Here is a 22,036-nt window from a genome sequence, read left to right as displayed (position 1 = left end):
GATATTATGGCAGAACATGTGTGGCGGTGGCTGAACAGTACACCAGACTAAAGCGCGACGCGAATGTTAAAGGTATATACGTCTGAAACAAAGTACAAAGTGAAGTCAAAAGCTTATAAAGTACAGGGTGTTCAATAAGTTCGAGTGCAACTTTTCATCGTTGCTTAAGTGCGCATCATGTGCATTCTGTATATTGGTATTGGTGTCAGCTTTAGCTTTATATATAGGCTAACCGACGCGCAAGTTGTCGACTTGATGCAATTTGTTATTTGTTTATCGTGCGCGATGAAGGAGTACCGCAACGCCGTAGTAAAGTTGTTTGCGAGAGGTGAGCGACCAGGCGACATATTTCGGCCACGGGGTGTAGCGAAATCCCATCTATAACACCATCCGTCGGTAACGGGCGGCCGCGTTCGGCGAGGACGCCAGCAGCCATCAAGGTGGTAAGGGAGCGGGTTCGTCAAAAAATGAATCGCTCGATCCGGAAGACCGCTGTTGACCTGGATGTGTCGCTCGGAACTGCCCACACCATCATGGCGAAGGACCTGGGATGCAAGCCGTATAAGAAACGCAAGGTTCACGGGGCAACGAAGGCTACAACGAAAAATTTCGCGGCACACTGGTCAGGAGTTCGTGTTTTCTGATGAGAAACTCTTCATCTTGCAACAGCCGCACAATGTCCAAAATGATCGGCTGTGGACACCTATGTTGACCAGCATCCCCCAGTCCCACATAAACATCCCTTGGTTCCAGAGCGCCGCGTCGGTGATGGTTTGGGGAGCCGTATCCCAGCGTGGGAAGCTTCCACTGGTGTTTATCGAGAAAAACGTGAAAATCAACGCCGCGTACTATAAGACCGAGGTTCTAGAGAAGGATGTGGCCCCGGCCTCTCGTGACCTCTACGGGAAAGATCATTACGTCTTTCAACAGGACGGCGCACCGGCTTACTCGGCGAATATCGTTAAGACTTTGTGGCCTCTCAGCTCCCCGGATCTTAATTCCCTGGACTTTTATGTATGGTCGTATATGCTGGCCAAGCAGTGCAAACTGCGAACATAAAGTGAGCACTATGGACCAATGTAACACGCTCATTTCCAAGGTCTAGGACGAGATGCCCATCGACCAGGCGGACCGCGTGTGATTCTTTTGAGAAACGTCTTAAGCTCGTCATAAAGCACAAAGGGGTGGTGCTTCCACCAAACTTGTCGTAAAGATTCTCAATAATTGACTCAGAAAAGAATATCTTGTATTTTCATTTTTTAAACACATTTTTAAAGTGTATTCGAACTTATTACACACCTTGTATATGTTAGCCAGTGGAACCGAGGCCGACCGACGCTCGTTGGTCAGTAGTATAATGATGGACGGCGATGAGTTTGAGGTAGTCGACGAATTTGTCTATCTTGGCTCACTGGTAATGGGGGACAATGATACCAGGTGTACCAGGATACCCGGCGAGCTGCTGAAATACGGTGGGAACGTACTGTCTAGAGCGCTGCACTGGGTCATTGTCAAGATTTGGGAAGAGGAGATACTACCAGAGGAGTGGACGAAAGGCATCGTGTGTCTGATCTACAAAAAGGTCGACAAGTAGGATTGTTGTAATTGCCGCGCAATCACACTATTGAACGCCGCCTACAAGGTACTCTCCTAACATTTATGTCGACGATTATCACCATTTGCAAAGGAGTTTGTAGGGCAATATCAAGCGGGATTCATGGGTGCCCGTGCCACCACGGCTCATATTTTCGCGCTTCGGCAAGTGTTACAGAAATGTCGCGAATACAACGTGCCCACGAATCATTTATTTATCGACTTCAAATCGGCATATGACACGTTCGATCGAGATCAGCTATGGCAGATTATGCACTACTACGGATTTACGGATAAACTAACGCGATTGGTCAAGGCGAGTTCAAGTACCAGGGGCAGTTTAGAGTCCTTTTGAATCTCGAAGAGGGTTATGGCAAGTTGATGGGCTTTCATGTTTGCTGTTCAACATCGCTTTGGAGGGTGTGGTAAGAAGAGCGGGTATAGACACGAGTGGCACGATATTCACGAAGTCCGTCCAGCTTCTTGGCTTCGCTGACGACGTTGACATTATTATTACACGTACCTTTGAGAGGATGGCGGAAACGTACAACGGACTGAAAGCTGAAGCCAAATGGATTGGACTTGTCATTAATGTATCGAAAACAAAATACATGATAGGAAGAGGTTCTAGAGAAATGAATGCTGACCTCCCTCCCCGGATTCATTTAGACGGTGATGAAATCGAGGTGGTAGAAGAGTTCGTGTATCTGGGCTCACTGGTTACCGCAGACGACGACATTAGCAGAGAAATACAAAGATGCATTATGGCAGGAAATCGTGCCTACTTTGGACTCCGTAGGACGCTGCAATCGAACAAAATTCGCCAGCGCACGAAGTTAACAATCTACAAGACGCTGATTAGACCGGTAGTCCTTTACGACCATGAGACATGGACTATACTCGTGGAGGACCAACGCGCCCTTAGTGTTTTCGAACGGAAGGCGTTGCGCACCATCTACGGCGGAGTGCAAATGGACGACGGAACGTGGAGGAGGCGAATGAACCATTGCATCAGCTGCTTAGGGAACCACCCATCGCTCACACCGCAAAAATCGGTCGCCTGCGATGGGCTGGGCATGTCGTGAGGATGTCGGACGACTGCCCGGTTAAAAAAGTTCTTAATAACGATCCGACTGGAACGAGATGGCGTGGCGCGCAACGAGCAAGATGGATCGATCAAGTGGAAGGCGACCTGCAGACCCTACGTAGACTACGTGGCTGGCGAATCCGGTCCGATGGTATCATATGCGGCTTTGAAGTCAACGAACAAATGCTGCGTGGGAACTCTGTATTCACGGCCCTTTTGGAGGATCAGTCACAGTGTAAATATTTGATCCGTTGCAAACAGACCTAGACGAAGCCGGCTTGATAAGTTCCCACAAATCTGTTCGCAATTGATGATAGTCGGCGAAAAATGATTTGGGACAGCACTTTTAGGTGGCAAATCGTACGCGATATACAACGATATAACGATGCATAGGTAATTGTCTTTCTAAGTTACCGGATATTATTGAATTCTGCATAGATTTTTGCAGCGTTATAGATGAGACCCAAGTTTTCGATACTCAACTTTCGATCTCAAAATAAAAACAATGCTTATACTCAATACTCAATATACTCCATACTTATGCCTTCCGCCTTAATTCCGCCCACTTAGCTTCGAGGTACGATGCTGGTCTAACAAGCCAGTCGTCGCATGTTCGAATCTCAGCTAGGCGGTGCTTGCTTAATAGAGTCAGTAGGATCGTTACACTGGCCCCGTAATTTTCCTGTACTCTAAACAGCCGGCTGCGAAGTCTGTCGATAAAGAAGGGTAATGTCTAATGACGGTTTAAGCCCACGACTTTGCTTTTTTTACTTATGCCTTCTTGATAACATTTCCGGGCTGCCGGTCCAGTTATTGAGTGGCAATGTTGCTAAAACTACGTTATTGTAGAGTGCCATATCTACTTTATATTATAGGGCTTTAAGTAAAATGGTATAACTGGCAAAGTTGATCAATAGTTGATCAACAGCAAACAACTAAATCGCAAAAGGTTATTTTGAGCCGAAACAGGAATTCGAGTGAAACGTCCTTGATTATCTTTATTAGAATAGAATAATAATTACAATCTGCTCCTTTATGTACTTTAGTGTTGTTCCTTATATAATTTTAGTCAGTTAAACAAAACTTACCTAAATTGCTATCGAACTCGGTCGTGTGCGTACCGGGGGAAAGTGGCCGGGAAGGGGATAACGTGCGAACCACGTTGGAAGTGTGGTACTCTTCTCGCCGCTCTCGAGTCGTTGTCATGCTTCAGTCAATTCTGGAATAAAAAAAATATCTCCGATTAGACAGTATCAGTATAACTGACTACGAAAAAACAGTGAAATGCAACACTTGTCCAAACACTGTCAATTTTTCATAACAAAACCTTGTATTAAGATCATTCTCGAGTGGAGTTTTTTTTGCATTCACAACTGCAAAGAGATTTCTGAAGTGTCATTTCGGTGATCTCAAGTTGTTTATTTTATTTCTCTAGAGCACTCCCCTGAATCGAAAGCAATAACAATGTGGGCGATTATGGTCGTTCACAATTCAATGGAAATCGTGGTATTACGTCATGTGCTTAATTGGAAAGATGAGAGTATCGAGTTCAACGATGGGCCTCCTGCAGTTTACAACTAAAATTCCGCAATTTGCGTGTATTATTAAGAAAATACTAATAAAAGTCCAAGTTATTACATATTTTGTTTACCGATTGGGATAGAATGATCTAACGGATGTTTGCAAATTTCACAGTATCCATGCAAGCACCTTTTCGCGACTGCGGGTGTCAGCTTCCGGTCGCAAAGTTGAACAAACTGCTCAATGACCAAGGTTGCATGCAACAAGACGAGAGAGAGAAAAAAAGTCACACACCAATCAGCAACAGCAACAGTTGTAGCGCAACTTCACGAGCATGATGTTCGCTTCAGCGGTGCCGTGCTTCGTCATCTCCACTCACTCCCTTCGAAAGCGAGCTAAGTACGTACGTGTCTTGTTGCCGTAAACCTCCCTGCTACTGGCGCTGCTGTTGACCGTGAGTGAGGCCGACGTGCGGTCTTTCCTTATTTAGCGAATCTCCGATTTCGTCCAAGTCACCGCCACCGGAGAGTCAAGGTAACGGAACTGACAAACCCGATATGGGCTAAATTTCCGAATGCGCCACGAACGGGTAAGGCTTTCAGATCGTGACATAAGTCGTTCTTTTCGTTTCGGGAAGTTGGCCACCGTGATAGGTCTTTATCAAACAAATAAACATTTGACATTGGATTCCGAAGGAATTCCTTTGACATATATTTACCTAAAAATAGGAAACAAAATCTGTCGATTAAGCATATCCGGAAGTGTGACTCTGGAGTTGTTTAGAAGTTGAACAACCGTTTCTCATGTGTTTGATCTTTTCACATTTTATGGGTCATTTCTAAGAAATACAAGCGACTTTTAATCCTCAAAGTGTTCAGTCGTGTATCAGTTTAGCTCGTGGGAGACGATCCCGTAATGATATTTCCGAGATCCACCAACGCGGTTTGCCATTTGTCATTTTGTAACACACTGCAGCAGCGCCTTCGTAGAGATGAGATGAAATTTACGGATTAACAAGTGGAACTTAAACTCGTTTATGACAGCGAAATGATGTCATATCGTTGTGTCTGGGCAGTTCACTGTGAATGCAACTGACTGCCAATGACGCCGGTTGTCCTTGTCTTAGCTGGCAAAGATTGTAAAATAAAGTGCAGTCGCCGCACTATTCAAGCGATGCAGTAGGGGAAAGTCGTCTACTGTGAGTCACTTTTTTCCAAAAATTTGCATATTTTCTATAAGACTAATGAGTTCTTAAATTCATTTGGAAGGTATTCCCTTCTAGCCATTAAAAAAAATCAGTCATTTTGGTTGTAATCCACATTAGTTACTACCACAAATATGAAAATACCATTTTGTCTCACTGTTCCTCAATAATAAGCGTTTTACATAATAAGTGTTTTGCATCAAATAAGCGGAAAGAGTGAGTTAACGACCCTAGCACCACAGTTGTTATAAAGTAGTTTTAGTGACTGATATATGACTAATACAAATCATAAATAAGTTATTTCAATTGAATGTGGTAGAAGCGTGCTACTTGGGAGTAGCGCATATTGAGACCCATCTCTGAATTGAATTTAAACTGTATTTTTTGACGTAGAGTAGTTTAAATGTCATTCTGTTTATTGAGGAGCTGTGAATTGAATGCATTTTTTTGCCGGCGCATCACATCTTTATCTTATTGATTTCAAAGCAGCATACGATACAGTCGATCGAGACTCGCTATGGCAGATAATGTGCGAATACGGTTTTCCGGGCTAATTGACGTGGTCAGTCAGAGCTACATTGAACCGAGCGGTGTGTTTCGTGCGCATCTCGGGGACACTCTCAAGCCCCTTCGAGACGTGATGGCAGAAGATGATGGCTTATCCTGCATGCTGTTCCATATTGCTCTTGAGGGGGTGACCTGACGAGCGGGCATCGAATCGGGGGGCACGATTTTACCAAGAGTGTCCAACGTCTAGGCTTTACAGATCACTTTGATATCAAAGCCAGGAACTTTGCGACGGCGGAAGCAATCTATGCCAGACGGAGTCTAGAATGATTAGGCTAAAAATAAATGCGTCAAAGACCAAATCATGAACGGAAAAGGTTCCAAGGAAAGGTCTTCGGGAAGACTACAAGTATTATCGCGCAAGTAGATAACGCGATAAATGTGTTTACTCGACGAAAAAACTTATACCAATGCCAATTTCAATCAAATCCCGGGGCTTTCAAAATCTGCGGGGTTCCTACTCGTGGCGTGGCAAGGTTCTTAGCAGATTCAAAATTGTTTTCGATGAAGAGCTCACGAAAAAATCGTGTTTTGGCAACAGAACTATTCATGTGGCAAGAAAAACAAGCTTTTCGGGACGGGTACGACGGAGTCCTCGAGATATATCGATATAGGGGAGATAATAGTTTCATCCATGGCGACAGCTTTGTCGCCGAACGTTCTATTGAACGTTGAATATTTTAAAAGACTGGTTATTTTTCCAGCACAGCGAAAGTTATTTGCATAAAAAGATAAACAAGAATTTTTCGTTAACCAGTCTAGGTATGGGAAAAAAATATTTCACCTTCAAGTGTAAATTTTTTAAACCGACGAAGGTACGCCCATGGGGTATTCCCTTTTATCTTTTCTGTGTGAGCTCTTCATGGCTCTTCATTCATAAATTAATTGAAAGATATTTTCTACCAAACTGTTAGTGTTGATATGTGAACGGTATTTTTCATATTTTCATTGGATTTTCATTTCATTGGAAATTTGATTACAGTCCGCTGTGGTTCAAAGATTCACCAAAATCTGCGATTCGGCGGATCTCGCAGCTTGGGTAAAGAGCAATAAAAGAAATCTTCCCCGTCCTAGGGATAATAAACCTAAACAATGATTATTCTACGGTATGGGCAACGGCACTAATGTTACTAAACACTGTAGTTGCAAAAGAAAATATTTCATTTGAAGTTTGAAGTATTCAAAATAAATAGGTTATTGGTCCTATAGAAATGCAGTTGAAAATCCACCCGGTTAAGTTCCCGACGGAGCACCGGCATCCGAAATCTAATTTTAACCAAAGAATTGGTTTGTTTTCACAATTACTCATGTTTTCCTAGTTTCGACAGAGCAACTGTACGGTGCAAGTGGCGAGATTTTCAGCAATTTCCAACCATATGCGAGCATAAAGGCCATGCGCACCGTCGCGTCGGCGTCATTTCCATCGACATGCAGCCATCGTCCGGCGACGGCAGCGGATGGCGGGCGGCGTTGTTTCAATTATTCAAAGAAGTCCGCTCGTCCGGCTGGACGTTCCTTCCGAACGAGTGTCGTCATTTATTAGCCAGTTCTGATGAAATTTGTTTCCATTTCCGCAAAAAGCAATTTATCACCTCAACGCAGCGCAGCGTTGGCTCCCGTCCGTAATGTTCATTCGTATTTAGTCTTTGGTTATTACTTATTCCCATACCCGGTGGAGCAGGTTGGCACACCAACAGAGCGCAGTTCTCGAACGACTGTATTAAAACACTAGCCAAACATATGATTAGTTATTTATTGTCCATTTTGGTTGCTTCATGAACTGACAACGCACGCATGGCTTGGTGTAAGATCACAAACTCCTACGCAGACTGCGTTCCAATGCGATATCGTCAAACCGCGCACCGTCGTAAATGTTACGCGAAAAGTCGAAACATATGTCGACCGTTGCCTGTCGAGATGTTTGCTATAGTTTGTTTGTTTGTTTATTATTTTTCTTAAACCTTCTACCGGCACGAAGCAAACGGTAACTCCAACTCCAATACATATCTACGATGTGTTCCGCAGTCCGGTCCGTGAGATTTGTTAGTTGTTGGTCAGAGGGTAGTGCGACACACTGCGCTGCTGCTTTGATTGTATTGTATACGATCATGTAGCGTAGGTAAATTACGTCGTAAGATGTATCAGTAACTGCAATAAGTAAAGTTGCGTGACCGATGATCGGTTACTGTGATTCAAAGAAACGGGTAGGGTAAAGAAGTCGAATTTGTACATGAACAATAATTGTTGTTAACAAACTATAGAGATGTCTTTGGCAACTAAAGAGGGGGGGGGGGGGGGGGTGCCACAAAAGAAACAATGAGATTTTTTAAATCATCAAACAAAAATGAAAGTGTTTTATGCATTATTACTGAATGTTTAATCGTGAAAACCAAATCTATCTTACTCTATCTATTCTTACTTTTCAAAGGAACGTTATTATTTTCCATGCAAAATGAAACTTTTTTTCGCCAATTTTCGGAAATTATTTATTTTGATAATTTTAATAATCTATTTTGTAGTGCGACGAGCCATAATTGTGGAATGACTGTACCTTTTTTGAACTTCCATTTCTGTTTCGTACTAGAAGCGTAAACACTCCGTACACTCATTTTTCGAGTTCCTTAAATTGTAAATTTAACTTTTTTTCTTTCACACACTGACGTCATAATTTTGCGTCATTTTAAACATGTATACGGAAATTGATTGCTATTTAAGTATATTTTTGGAAGCGAAATACTTCGTGTTGCCAACAACGTAACGTTTATTACCAAAGTCACTGTAGTACATAGTTATATCAGAATTTGCAGAGTCTATCAGGTTTTGTAATGGTTTTCCTCAAGTAAATTTTGTCTTATTTTATTAAAATTCTGAAGGATGATTAAAGCATATTTGAAGAAACTCTCATCAAACTACCCTATCAATAAGGTTTTGAACGATGCTTGATTCTCGCTTCCCAGTTGGCTTCGAGCTATGACGCTGGCCTAATAAGCCAGTCGTTGTATGTTCGAATCTCGGCTGTTAGAGTCAATAGGATCAAGGTTAAGTTTCGATAACGGAATGTAGCACCTAGGCTTTGCTTTGATTCTCGTTTTAAAAGATGTTTTTTAGCTCTCTCAAAATGATAGACAATATTTTTGATGAAGCTTTATAATATTCTTCTGTAATATGGATTTATCTTGACAATGTTTCCACAAAACTCTCTTAAAACTGTATATTCTTGAAAAAAAAATCATACTCTTAAGAAAGAAAATTCTAGCACAAACAACTAATCTGTCAAAATGAACGCGCAAGCCTGGAAGAAATTGAAAAATTGTTGATATTATAAACGAAAATTAAGCAAAAATTTGTCCAATATTTTGAACACACCTTCTCATTTGAATAATCAGCGTAGTCACAAAACGACGAAGATGTATAGGATAGTGATTACATGTGGTACAAGTATGAATTCGAACCAAAGAACACTTGACGCTTTCGTTTTTTATACTGATAGTGCTTGATAATTTGTGGGTTGTTTTCCCCCAGTTTGAAAAACCCTAGAACAGCGTCATAGAAAACCAATAGCAGCAGCAACAAATCGCGTGTACGTATACGGGGCATAGTGTGCGTACGGTAGCTGTCAGTAATCACAATGGCTAGGGTAAGTTATCGTATAGTGGACCCTTTACCTATAATGGACCCCGGGCAGTTTCGGCGTTTATTAGCTTGTACTTCTTATTTCTGAGGATATATTACATGAAACAGAACGTACTAAACATGCCACACAATTCAGATTACAAAGTTTTAGCCGCATTTGATGATTAATGCCTTAAAATCGACATTTTTAACGGGTGAGGGTCCATTATACGATTAACAATGCAAAATATATTGCTATTAGGGGTCCCTTATCATGCAACATGCACTATAATTCCTATAACGGACCCGGTCGCTATCCTATTGTAAACCAAAAGGTCCATAAAAGGAAAACGGACATTCTAATTTGTTTTAAAAAATGAGGAAAATATAGAGATTTGCAACATAAATTGACATTGTTTTTAGCGTTAATCGAAAGTTACTCGTATTGTAAGTGCGTGTTTAGCGTTACCAGTTTAAAATAATTCGTGGAAGAAAACTACTCAGGTACTAGCTGGTCCACTAATGGCTAATTTACCCTATATTGCGAAAAACCTGAAGTACCGTCAAACGGGGTAACTTGCAACAGTTCTCAACTATGACTACAAGTGAAAACTTGTCTGTAGTACATTTGAGGACATTTAATTAATACAAGTTATTAGGTCTAGCATAGAACAATTTCACATATTGAGAAAAAATATGCGATCAATATTGTCTGTTGTAGAATTTTTTAACTAATATGTTACTGGTAACCCCTTAAACGGGGTAACTTGCAACAAGCAATATTTTTTGGAAATTGAACGATTTGTATGAGTTTCTTTTGACTTGAATATGCAAATGATAATCCGACTTCCGATTTTTAATGCTTTTGCTATGAATATACGCATAAATGTCCTATGTCACGTTGGTGAAAAAAAATTTATGAGCGCCGTAACGGAAATTACAGAAACTTTTTATATTATTCATGCAGTTGATATTCCTTGCCTGGATCCTTTAAAGCTGCCTTCTTTAAGGACCATTCACATATTACGTAACGCACTTAGGGAGGTTGTGTAACAACGTATTACACGCCGTATATCCACTATGCAAAATCGCGTCATGAAGTGGAGCAGGAGAGTTGAAAATCATCGATATCTTGGTTACGTAATATATGAATGTTCATTACGTTACGAGTGATCGTAATTAGACACAGTCATATTCCTGGTCAATTTTCTAAGTGAGGTTATTTTCTTTTTGGCCTCTTCTATGGCCATTTTCAGTATATCCAGAGAAAAACTGGCATATTTCCGGCTTACCGAAAGTATCTTACACTCTTCAGGTGTGCTTTAGTATTGGTTGATGCGAAATTAAATGATAACTTGCCTCTTGAAGCTAACGGAACACAGCTTTTTATATCTACCAGCTGTTGCAAGTTACCCCGTTTATGTACTTGTTTTACGAATAATGTGGTAACAAGTAAGATAAACAAAACTAGTCATCATAAATCGATTATTTTGTTTCCTTATTGTTCATTATGCTATAAAAAATGTATGTTAGGCTTCTTTTATTTGAAGTGCCTGTGGGCGACATAAATGTTTTACTGATGAAAAATTGACGATGAATTTGACACCATCTTGTGGAATTTTTTAAAAATCACCAAAACAGCAGAAAATCAACATAACAGTATCTATGGCTTCTTTGAACTGAACTGTTAACAACAAGATTCAGAGACTGATATAGATTAAAAATTGAAGTAACAGATCAAAAGGTACAGTAAATTGGATCGATATAGCGTTGTTGCAAGTTACCCCGTTTGACGGTAATTCAAACAATTCCTATTCAAGCTAACATTGCCTTCTTTAAAAACTTGTAAACTTGTAATTAACTTATCGCACTTTTGGAAAAACCTTCATTGTTTTCTGCAAGAAATATTGAAAAAAAGGCGAACAAGGCTGTATTGACTGCTTTCGAAATGGTAGCCGATTGCATTTGAGCGTTAATAAATAAGTGATCTATTCTCTTTTATAAATGGTTGAGCTTAGAAAAGGCTTCTTACCATAATTTGTTTGAAATTTGTAACTATCAGGGCTGGTGGTCTCCGACGTATTGAAAAGCTGCAAGTTCGACGTCGTAGCGCTGCAGAAGGTGCTGCACATTCAGATATAAACATACCATCTACCAAGGCTGCGGCAACACACACGACCTGCGTACAGCTTTCATAGTGATTGGCGAGATGCGGAAACGGGTGATTGGGTGGTGACCAATCAATACTCAAATGTGCAGATTGAGAATCAAGGGCCGGCTCTTCAATATAAGCATCATCAACGTGCACAGCCCTGACCTCAGAAGTACCAACGACGACAAGGATGAATTCTTCGCGCAGTTGGAGAGTGAATACGACCGCAGCCCAAAACATAATATCAAGATCGTCATCGAGGATTTCAATGCTCAGGTCGGGCAGGCGGAGGTACAAACTGGTAATTGGAGGGCTCAGCGCACACAAATGAAATGGGCCCAAGACTTATCGACTTTGCCGCCTTCAAGAACATGACCTTACGTAGTACCTTTTTCCAGCACAGAATCCACAAGTACACCTGGAGGTCACCAAAACAGACAGAATCTTAGATCGACCATATCTTCTCCGACATTATCGACGTCTGATCCTATCGAAGCGCTAACCTTGATTCGGACTACTACCTAGTGATGGTTAAGATGCCCCCAAAACTCTCCGTTGTGAACAACATTCGGCACCGCCGCCAGCCTCGGTTAGATCTCACGCGGTTCAAGCAGCTAGACGTCGCCGCAAACTATGCGCATTTACTCGAAGCTGCGCTGCTGGAAAATGATAAGCTGGACTCTCGAGGACTGTTGGAACACCATCAAAACAGCCATCAGCAGTGTAGCGGAGAACTCCATCGGGCACGTGGCCCGGAATCAGCGGAACGATTGGTTTGACGATGAGTGTATGAGGATGATGGATGAGGGGAACACTGCGCGGGCGGCTAGGATGCGCTGTGTTACACGTCAGACACAAACAGAAGAAGATGCAGCGAAACCAGTTCTTTCGGGAGAAAAAGTGCTACCTGGAAGAGCAGGAATATGCAGAGTTGGAGCGGCTGCATCGTTCTCAGGAAACGCGTTCTACCAGAACCTGAACGGATTCCGCAAAGGCTTTGTGTCGCGAGCCGAAATGTGTCGGAATAAGAACGGCAGTATTCTGACGGACGATGGTGAGGTGACCGATACGTGAAAGCAGCACTTTGACGTACACCTGAATGGCGCCCAGGCGGAGAACCATGGTGGCGGGGAAAGCGATTTCGACGGTCCAACAAATGGGAAAAAGGTGCCAACTGCAAAGATAGGCGAAGTTAAGGAGGCCATCATGCAGCTATAGATCAACAAGTCAGCTGGGAAAGATGGCATCGGAGCGTAGCTTATTAAACTGGGACCAGAAAAGCTAGCTGTTTGTATGCACCGGCTAATTGTTAGAATTTGGAATACAGAACAGCTACCGGAGGAGTGGAAAGATGGGGTTATCTGCCCGATCTATAAAAAGGGTGACAAGCTGGACTATGATAAAATCATTTTCCGCCGACTATCACCAATTGCAAACAGATTTGTGGGAACTTATCAAGCCGGCTTCGTCGAAGGTCGGTCTACAACGGATCAAATATTTGCACTAGGGCAGATCCTCCAAAAGAGCAGTGAATACAGAGTTCCCACACATTATTTGTTCGTTGACTTCAAAGCCGCATATGAGTTGTGCGACCGCAAAGAGTTGTGGGAGTCATGGATGAGAACAGCTTCCCCAGAAAACTCATCAAACTGATTCAAACTGCGATGGATGGTACACAGTTCTATGTTCAGATGTCAGGTGGATTGTCAAATTCATTCGAATCACACAGAAGGCTTTGTCAAAGTGATGGTCTCTTATGCCTGCAGTTCAACATAGCGCTACAAGGTGTTATGAACCGAGCGGATATCAACACGCGGGGCACGATATTCAACAAATCTAGTCAATTCGTCTGCTTTGCCGATGACATGGATATTATCGGCAAAACATCTGCGGCAGTAGCTGAACAGTACACCAGACTAAAGCGGAAAGTAGTAATGATTGGCTTAAAAGTAAATACGTCTAAACAAAGTACATGCTGACCAGCGGGAACCGAGGCCGACCAACGCCACTTGGGCAGTGGTATAATGATCGACGGCGATCAGTTTGAGATAGTCGGCGAATTAGTCTACCTTGGCTTACTGGTAACGGCGGTCAACGATACCAGCCGTTCGGAAGGGAATTATCAGCGGAAGTCGTGCTTACTATGGGTTTCATAAAAAATTGCGGTCGAACAGACTAAGCCTCCGTGCAAAGTGTGCCCTATACAAGCCGCTAACTATAACTAGACTGCTTGTTCTCTCCGGGCATGAAAAATGAACAATGCTCGAGGAGAATCTGTGAGTGCTTGGTTTTTCGAAAGACGAGTAGTAAATACGATCTTCGGTAGCTTACAGGAGAATTGAAAGATTGTATAACATTTCGCAGAATACCATTTCGCGGAATACCAATTCGCGGATGACCATAACGCGGAATATACTGTTTCGCGGAAAACCATTTCGCGGAAAACATTTTCGCGGAAAGTACCATTTCGCGGAAAACATTTTTGCGGAAAGTACTATTTCGCGGAAAAAAATTTCGCCGAAAGTGCTATTTGGCGGAGAACCACCGTTCATTCAGTTTGGAAGCCGCAAAAAGCGGCTTCGCCGCTTTGTATTCAACAAAAGTTAAATCGATGCGAGGACTAGGGAAAACTAATTAAAGGTCAGTTGACCTAGGAAAACGAATAGACCTAAACAGATGTGATCTCTGCGGGGGGGCTCCCCCCCCGCAGTGGCCGGTGCTTCCGACGGCGGGTCACCGGCGAACACTCGCCGTTGCCTGCGGCCGGCTCGCCCTGAATCGTCTAAGAAACGTTTGTTACTAACATGGTTTTCCGCGAAACAATATTTTCCGCCAAATGGTTTTCCGCGAAATGGTTATTTCCGCCAACCGGTTTTCCGCGGAAGGGTTTTCGGCGTTTTGGTACTTTCTGCGAAATAGTACTTTCCGCGAAAATGTTTTCCGCGAAATGTTATTCCGCGAAACGGTACTCCGCGATATGGTCTTCGGCGAAATGTTATACAACCGACAGGGCATGTTGCAAGAATGCCAGGCAACTACCCTGCAAAGATCGTGTTTTCCTCAAATCCAGTAGGACGACCAGGAGGTGGAAGTAGGTGGAACGAGATCTGGCGAAGAGTACTCCGTGTCCGAGGAATTGAAGAGCGATTGCCCACAACCAAGTTAATTGGAGAAACTTTGTTCAACAGGCTTTGCCTTGGGACAGCAAGTCACTTAAGTAAGTAAGTCTCATAAGAGCAAAATATGGCAAAGTTATGCATGAAATATTTATAGAGCTGAATGTAATCTTCCAACAATGTTCCTGAATGGAGTACTGCAATATTTTTGACATTTATGCTAGTTAAGGCCTTTAAACATTGTTATATAAAATGAACGTTTGTTTGCACTAATGATGAAGTTCTAGCATTAAGACAGCGTGAATACAAGAAATAATGGAATAGTCAATTTAGGAAGATGGTAAATTGCATTCAGCTTTGCAAATGTTTCAAACATGACTTTTACCGAATTTGCTTCTATAAGGCAATATAGTTGAAAGATCGTAAAAGAGCGTATTTGAACGCACCAACTCTGCTTTAAAATAATATTCTCCGTATTTTCTCCACCACATATATTTTTTTGAAAAACATGGAAGGGTAAAAATTAATAAACATAATTATGATGAGAAAATTTTTATTTTAATGAAATCTATCTCCGGGAAATATCTACTGCAATACACTCAAGTCGCTTTTTACGCGAATGATACGTCCCGCGTAAATCAAAACCGCGTAAATTCCGAAAACCGCGTAAAAAAACCGCGTGAATTCCAAAAATCGCGTAAAAAACCAAAATTTCGCGTAAAAAAAACTTTGTGGATTTTAACACTACTCGAAAAAATAGACGTTTTGAGCACATCCGCGTAAATTTCGAAAATCGCGTAAAAAAACCGTGTGAATTCCGAAAACCGCGTAAATTCCGAAAACCACGTAAAAAAAGTCGCGTAAAAAACCGCGTGAAAAGCGACTTCAGTGTATGTCTATAACCATGTTTCAAAAATGTTCAATAAATTTCGCTAGAAAACTGGACTGGAATTCAGTGAACAAAAATCTATAAGAATCAGTTGAAAAATCTTATGCAGTTTTTTTTATGCAAACCTGTGACAATGTTGTTCGGCCTCCCAGCTGGCTTCGAGGTAAAACGCTGGTCTAATAAGCCAGTCGTCGTATGTTCGAATCTCGGCTGGAAGAGGCTGTTAGAGTCAATAGGATCGAGGCACTGGCCCCGCACTGTCCTGTATTCTAACAGCTGGTTGCGAAGTCTGTCGTATAAAAACAGAAGGTCAAATTTCGATAACGGAATTAGCACCCAGGTTTTGCTTTTTGTGACAATGTTTTGAGGAACCATTTGTTTTCCATCGTTAAAAAAACTACCACAAGAGTGCACCATACCGCTTCCAACAAGATTCTGGACCGTCTCACCAGGCGAAAGCTACACAGGCTTGATGTGAGGACAATTTCCCGGGTTTTATTTTTTCGAAAGAGCATGCATAAGGTTACATACTAGGCAAATTAGGCAGCACCCAAGGATTGACTGTGGGTACTTTCAAGCAACGTTTGTGTGGTATCATGATATTTATAGCATATTGAAAGGTCTGCCTGAAGTGTGTAATGTGATGTTTACTCTATATTAACTGGGGTGATCGGTAGCGTGCACTGGTTGACAGACAGAGGAGTATAAGTAACGAGGTGCCACGGAACGGTCGGTAAAAAGAGTAATGAGTGTCAGAAGTCAGAAATACACGAAATACACTGGTAACTGGAATTCTGGGTTTCCACAGTTTGGAGATTTGAGATGAAGTTGCAAAGCATGGCAAAAGTTGAAATTCAAAAATTTAAAGTAAGATGGCAAGAGTCATAAGCTGAAAGTTACATCTCAGTATTTGTAAATCAAAAGTTGTACATCAGAATTTAAAGGGCAAAAGTCAAAATTTTACTCAAAAGTAAAACCCAAAAATCAAAAGCCGAAGATTAAAAATTAAAAGTCCATAGGTAAAGACAAACTTTGAAAGTTAATGCAAATTAAAAGTCAAATCAAATTTTTACATTCAAAAGTCAAAAGTTAAAAGACAGAAAACAATATTAGAAATAGGAATTTAATCAAACTAGGGATTGAACCACAATTTGAGATTTGTTATAGGATTTATTCTTATAATGCTTGAAACCGATCTGCTCTGTCACCAAAGCGAGGTGCCTCGATCTCTTGTCGCTTTACGGCGCGCCGCGGCGGACAGATACATTCGATGGATGCGGTTTCGTATCTTTTTTTCTCGACGACTTATATTGCTAGCATATGCGCCAAACAACTCTTAGTAACACCCACACTGCGCTACGATCGAAAAGTGGAATTGCAAAAGAATGCAAATTTTCTGGTCGATTTTCATGGTGCCATATGGTGCTCGCTGCCAGTGTGAAACCTATTTTGCTGACGTCAGATTTCAGCGAAACGGCATTCAGTGGAATAACCAATTAACAGAAGTAATGAATATAAACAACCTGGTTGATTCTTGGTTCAGAATTCTTTGAAAAATGCATCTATTTCCTGCATAATTTTTGATTGCATTTATTATTTCGATCAAGATTCCAATTAAAAACAGTTCAAAAATATACGGGAAATTGACTGAATACATAATAGGCATTTGTTCGAATACTTGCGATAAAACAAAAAATCATTAAAACTGTAGCAAGCATCCTGACATATAACATAGTTACTGATAGTGCAGCATATTAACAGGAAAATATCAAATGTTGTTCTACTTTATAACTATTAAATTAGACTAGGTAATGCTTTTCATGCTTTTTCTCTTAGTGGAAAAAACTACACATAACCAAGGAAGCTATATTCTGTTTTCTGATAGTTACGAAAAAGGTCACTTTGCTATAGCATGAAAAAGGTAATGCCATTCAGTGATTTGTAGTAAGTCAGATGTTATGCGCAAAATTATATTTATTGACCCTTTGAATATTACGAAACAAACAGTTTGATTGCGAGAAAAATATTTTCCTCTTGGAGTGGTGGCGGTTCAGGAGCTATAAAAAATAACTACCGTACTTTGGCTTGCAGCCACTTTCATTGAAGATATACGTCGTTCTCCTTTTGATCAACATAATTCATTCGATTGGTGTATCGGTGAAATTCACACCTGAATTGATTGCTCCGACAGGTTAGTGCGCCATGCGATGGATGCTGCCTTGCATGCTAGGTATTCAGTCTCACTCATTTCAACCGAATTGCGGCCTGGCGTGCCGTGGTGGCGGCGGCAATGGTTGACAGAAAACGCGTGGGTGCCACTGTTTCTTGTTTCGATACCAGGATTGCTATAGCATACGTGAGTATAAATACCAGCCAACTTGGCAAGGTGTAATGAAATCATCGGATTAAATTAAGGTTTCTTCTTTACCTGGCAACGGATAGAGTACGTTTAACAACAATCCGCTAGCGAAAGCAATTCTCGCAGGATGTAAACACTGTTGACAACAATCGGTGGCGGCTGCTAAAGTCGAACGAATTTGAAGAGATTCAACCATAAGTACCATTAAACTTGATTTATTCTCATTATGGGTCTCTTGAGCTAAATCGTAATTTTTTCCTACTGTCTTATTATGTATGGAGTTTAGCTCGAGATGTGGGTCAAACTTAGCCATTCTGTTGAGTGGAATTTATTCTTTCTTCATGTTGTTCTGATCTTGATAGTATCGTTTCCAATGCTTGCGATTCAGCAAATTGCTCAGACTAGCTTTCCGTGGTAGCAGAAAGGCGGTGGCAATAATACTCGACTTACTGCGAGTGGGCCATCGAGTAAACCACTTGATGCTTATGGAGTACTATCATCAGCGTGGTTTTAGTTCGTGCACCTTCGCTTCATTCCGATCCCCGCCTGTTGACTATATGGACTGGTCTTGTCCTATTACTGGGTTACTGGTGTGTTCGTTAATACCAGTGCCACAGGCAACATCTACGAATCGTGCTTAATACTTGGTACACAAACGCACCGCCGCCGCAACGCCAGGAGAAGCGTCGGCGACGTTCGTTGACAGGCGCTGGATCTCGCGGCAGTAACGTTCGGAGATGTCGAGAATGAGACTAGTACATGTAACGTGTGTTGGCGGATCAGCGAAGGTCTCCGCTGCTGACTGTGTAACCCAGTACGGACGGATATTAAAAAGGGCCGTGTTTGCCTTTCGTGCCAAACAATTTGTGATCACACAAAAGCGGAGAGACGACCGACGCCTTGATGATGATGATGTGAGCGCATGGTGCGAAATTGCCATCTTTTATGAGGCCAAAAACGATGAACTGAATGATGAATATCAAAGGTTGTGCCTATTGTGAACGGTTGATTAATATTACTTTCCCATAAGCGAACCATCATAAATTTTCAAGGCGGTGAAAATAAATCATTCGACACCATTTTGGTTTATATTCGTTTTAAAATAAATGTTGGTAATTCCATGTATATTAAACCTGATCGATTTGTGATACTATTCATCACTTATTAAACCGACAGAAGTGAATGATTTTTTATTATTAAGACCCCGACAAACCTATGTAGAACCTATGTTGAAAACACATGGAAAATTGCTTTGATTGTGTTAAATTTATATAATTTCTATCAATGATGACCAACTGAACTGACTTAGTTCCTAATTTCATAATCCAGTGATTTATTGTTGAATGGCCATAAAAATGTTTGCCTTTTCAATCAGAAGAAATTCGTTGGTACGGCCAACGGGATGGATCACGCCTTCTTTTTGATCATCACGTCACGGAAAGACAGGCTATATGGAATGGATCGATCAACAAATTATTTACGCTTGAATGTCAGTTTTGTCTCCAGTAAGACACCAAGGTCGCTAACCTGTTCAATATTGCATAGCTCAGTATAATCGATAGTATAAAGTTTATCAGGTTTTTAATACGGTGAGAGTTCATCACTGCGCATTTTGCAATACTTACAATAAGGCAGTTCAGTTTGCACTATTCGGCAAACAAATCCAGCACATTTTGCAAGCGGCGGCAGTCGTTTTAATTACTTATCATAGCAAACAGTTTCAGGTCATCAGCGTACACTAACATTCACACGAGATGAACCAGCCCATGGCTGAAAATCTCGATAATAAAGAGAGAAAAAAAACACTAACATTCAGCCGGTACCCAACTGTAGCGTAACATCGTTAAAGAACAGCAGGAAAACCAAAGGTCCCATGTTGCTACCCTGTGGAACTCTAAATATATAGGTTAATGCCGATGAAATGTTGAATCCGGGTTTGACGAGTAGCAGTCCACTGCTAAGATATGAGTTTAGCTATTCGACTACCAAGTTGGGAAAGTTTCTCCAAATATGTTACATAGGCAATTCGATCGAAAGCAGCTTTTAAGTCTGTATAACTGACATCAACTTGTATCTTGTTTCTATTTACGAAATGCACATCGAAGTGAACTCTAACAAATTCGTACAGACCGATCGACCAGACATGAAACCATGCTGAGCCGTTGAAATATAGTTCTTAGTGCGGGACAGTATTAAACCCCTCGCAATTATTTCAAACAATTTGGATGCCGCGGAGATTCTGGTATATTATATAGTGGAAACATATACGATTGTTTCCAAATATCACGAAATTTTCCTTGTTCGACGAAACACTTATTAAAAATAGAACGCAACGGACTTGCCAACATTTCTATGCATCGAATCAAACCGGCTATGGTTGGAATACCGTCAGGTATCGCAGAGAAGAGGCGCTTCAATATTTTAGTACAAGTCACAAGAGCTCGCAAGAGTCAGAGATGGTACTTGACTCAACGTCATCATAGTTCCTCTTAGTGGTAACGAAATTCCAAAACAAGAAGAAATCTGTTAAATATCTTTTTACTCATAAATTTCACGGCAAAAGCTCATCAAATAAGTACGTAAAGAAATTTTCCAATGAATGTATCTAAAGATTCCGTTCAGTTAGTTTCGAGGTATGACGCTGATCTAACACGCCAGTCATCGTATATTCGATTCTCGACCGTGTGATGCCTCTGGAGTCAAGTAGGATCGTTGCACTAGCCCCGTCTTTGTCCGCCTGCGAAGTCTGGGTCGAAAAGAAGAGTCAAGTCTTAAAAACATTTTTTTGTATGCCAGAAGAGCATTGAGTTAAGAGGCCACTAGAACAGTCTTAACGATGGTCTTTTGCGGCAGTTCCCCTGTTCTGTACACAGTTTACGGACTGCCTGCACATACCCATTAATGAAGTTAAGAAGTTGTGTCCGAAGAAGTTGTGCCTTGATAATGCAAGAGCCCCGCAATTACAGACCAGATGGGCTAAACTTCCGGGTTCAGAGTTACAAAATCGGCAGGTGTCGACAGGATGATACTATGTCGATATTCTTTAAATGATAAAGAGCGGGGCTGTGTCATGTTAGGAGTCCCATGATTATGCGAAGTTCACTACGAATTAAATTGAGTAGTTTTGGGTAGATAAACTGTTTAGCTGTTTACAACCCTGTGTTTGATTCCAACGGGATACTATTTTTAGTTTTTCCTATGTCATCAATTCGCCTTTCACGGCGGATGTAGAGGTGCCCAGAAACGGTTCAGGGTCAATAAATTGCTGAGCCAATCCTTTTCTTGCTAAGTTGTCAGCAAATTCATTGCCCTCGATTTCGCAAAAGTTGGTCACGCATTTGGCAGACTTGAGTGCCAATAATGCTACTTGGATGTCCGTGATGAAACCGATTTTTGCATGCCTGTACTTTCGTTTCAAGCATATTGTTGCACAGATGTATATTTCATATACTTCTGCTTGAAAAACGGTTGACCACTTTTCTAATGAGGTAGTTTCCCTGATGGCGGGTCCGTAGACTCCGGAGCCTGTGCAGTCCCCTATTTTTGAACCATCTGTAGAAAAACAGATAGTTCCAGATGGAAGAACGGGCCCTCCATTATTCCACGTTGACTGATCTGTTTCAATCACCTCACATGGTCCATATTGCATGCAGTCAGAGACTGAAGTTACTAAGGGTATCCTCCCGAAGTATGCGTAGATGACCGATTTGGTTTCCTTCGAGTATAGTTTTACTCCTTTGCAACCGTAGTGCGCCGAGCTCTGCTTCCTTGCAAAGGCATGTAAGCATAGCATTGCCTCCATGGCTGCCGTAGCTGTTGTACGCATGGCACTGGTAACTGTAAGACATGCCAGGTGCTGAACTTTGTTTAGTTTTACTTGGGCTGTCACCTCATCCACCCTTGGCCACAATACGACTGCAGCATAGGTTATCCTAT

The 22,036-nt window shown here is 41.6% G+C and overlaps 1 protein-coding gene across 1 annotated transcript in view; it reads right to left on the bottom strand.

Annotated features, from left to right (window-relative positions):
- LOC128734731 (uncharacterized) overlaps positions 1-22,036 on the bottom strand; it is a 64,845-nt gene that overhangs the window by 30,817 nt on the left and 11,992 nt on the right. Inside the window, exon 2 of the mRNA XM_053829059.1 lies at positions 3,769-3,899. Within this exon, the coding sequence (XP_053685034.1) occupies positions 3,769-3,886 (118 nt within the window). The 5' untranslated portion in view covers positions 3,887-3,899. The remainder of the gene's footprint in view (positions 1-3,768; positions 3,900-22,036) is intronic.

The sequence above is a fragment of the Sabethes cyaneus genome, chromosome 2 (assembly GCF_943734655.1).
Source record: "Sabethes cyaneus chromosome 2, idSabCyanKW18_F2, whole genome shotgun sequence".
Lineage (NCBI taxonomy): Eukaryota > Metazoa > Arthropoda > Insecta > Diptera > Culicidae > Sabethes > Sabethes cyaneus.
This window is presented reverse-complemented; position numbering and strand designations above follow the sequence as displayed.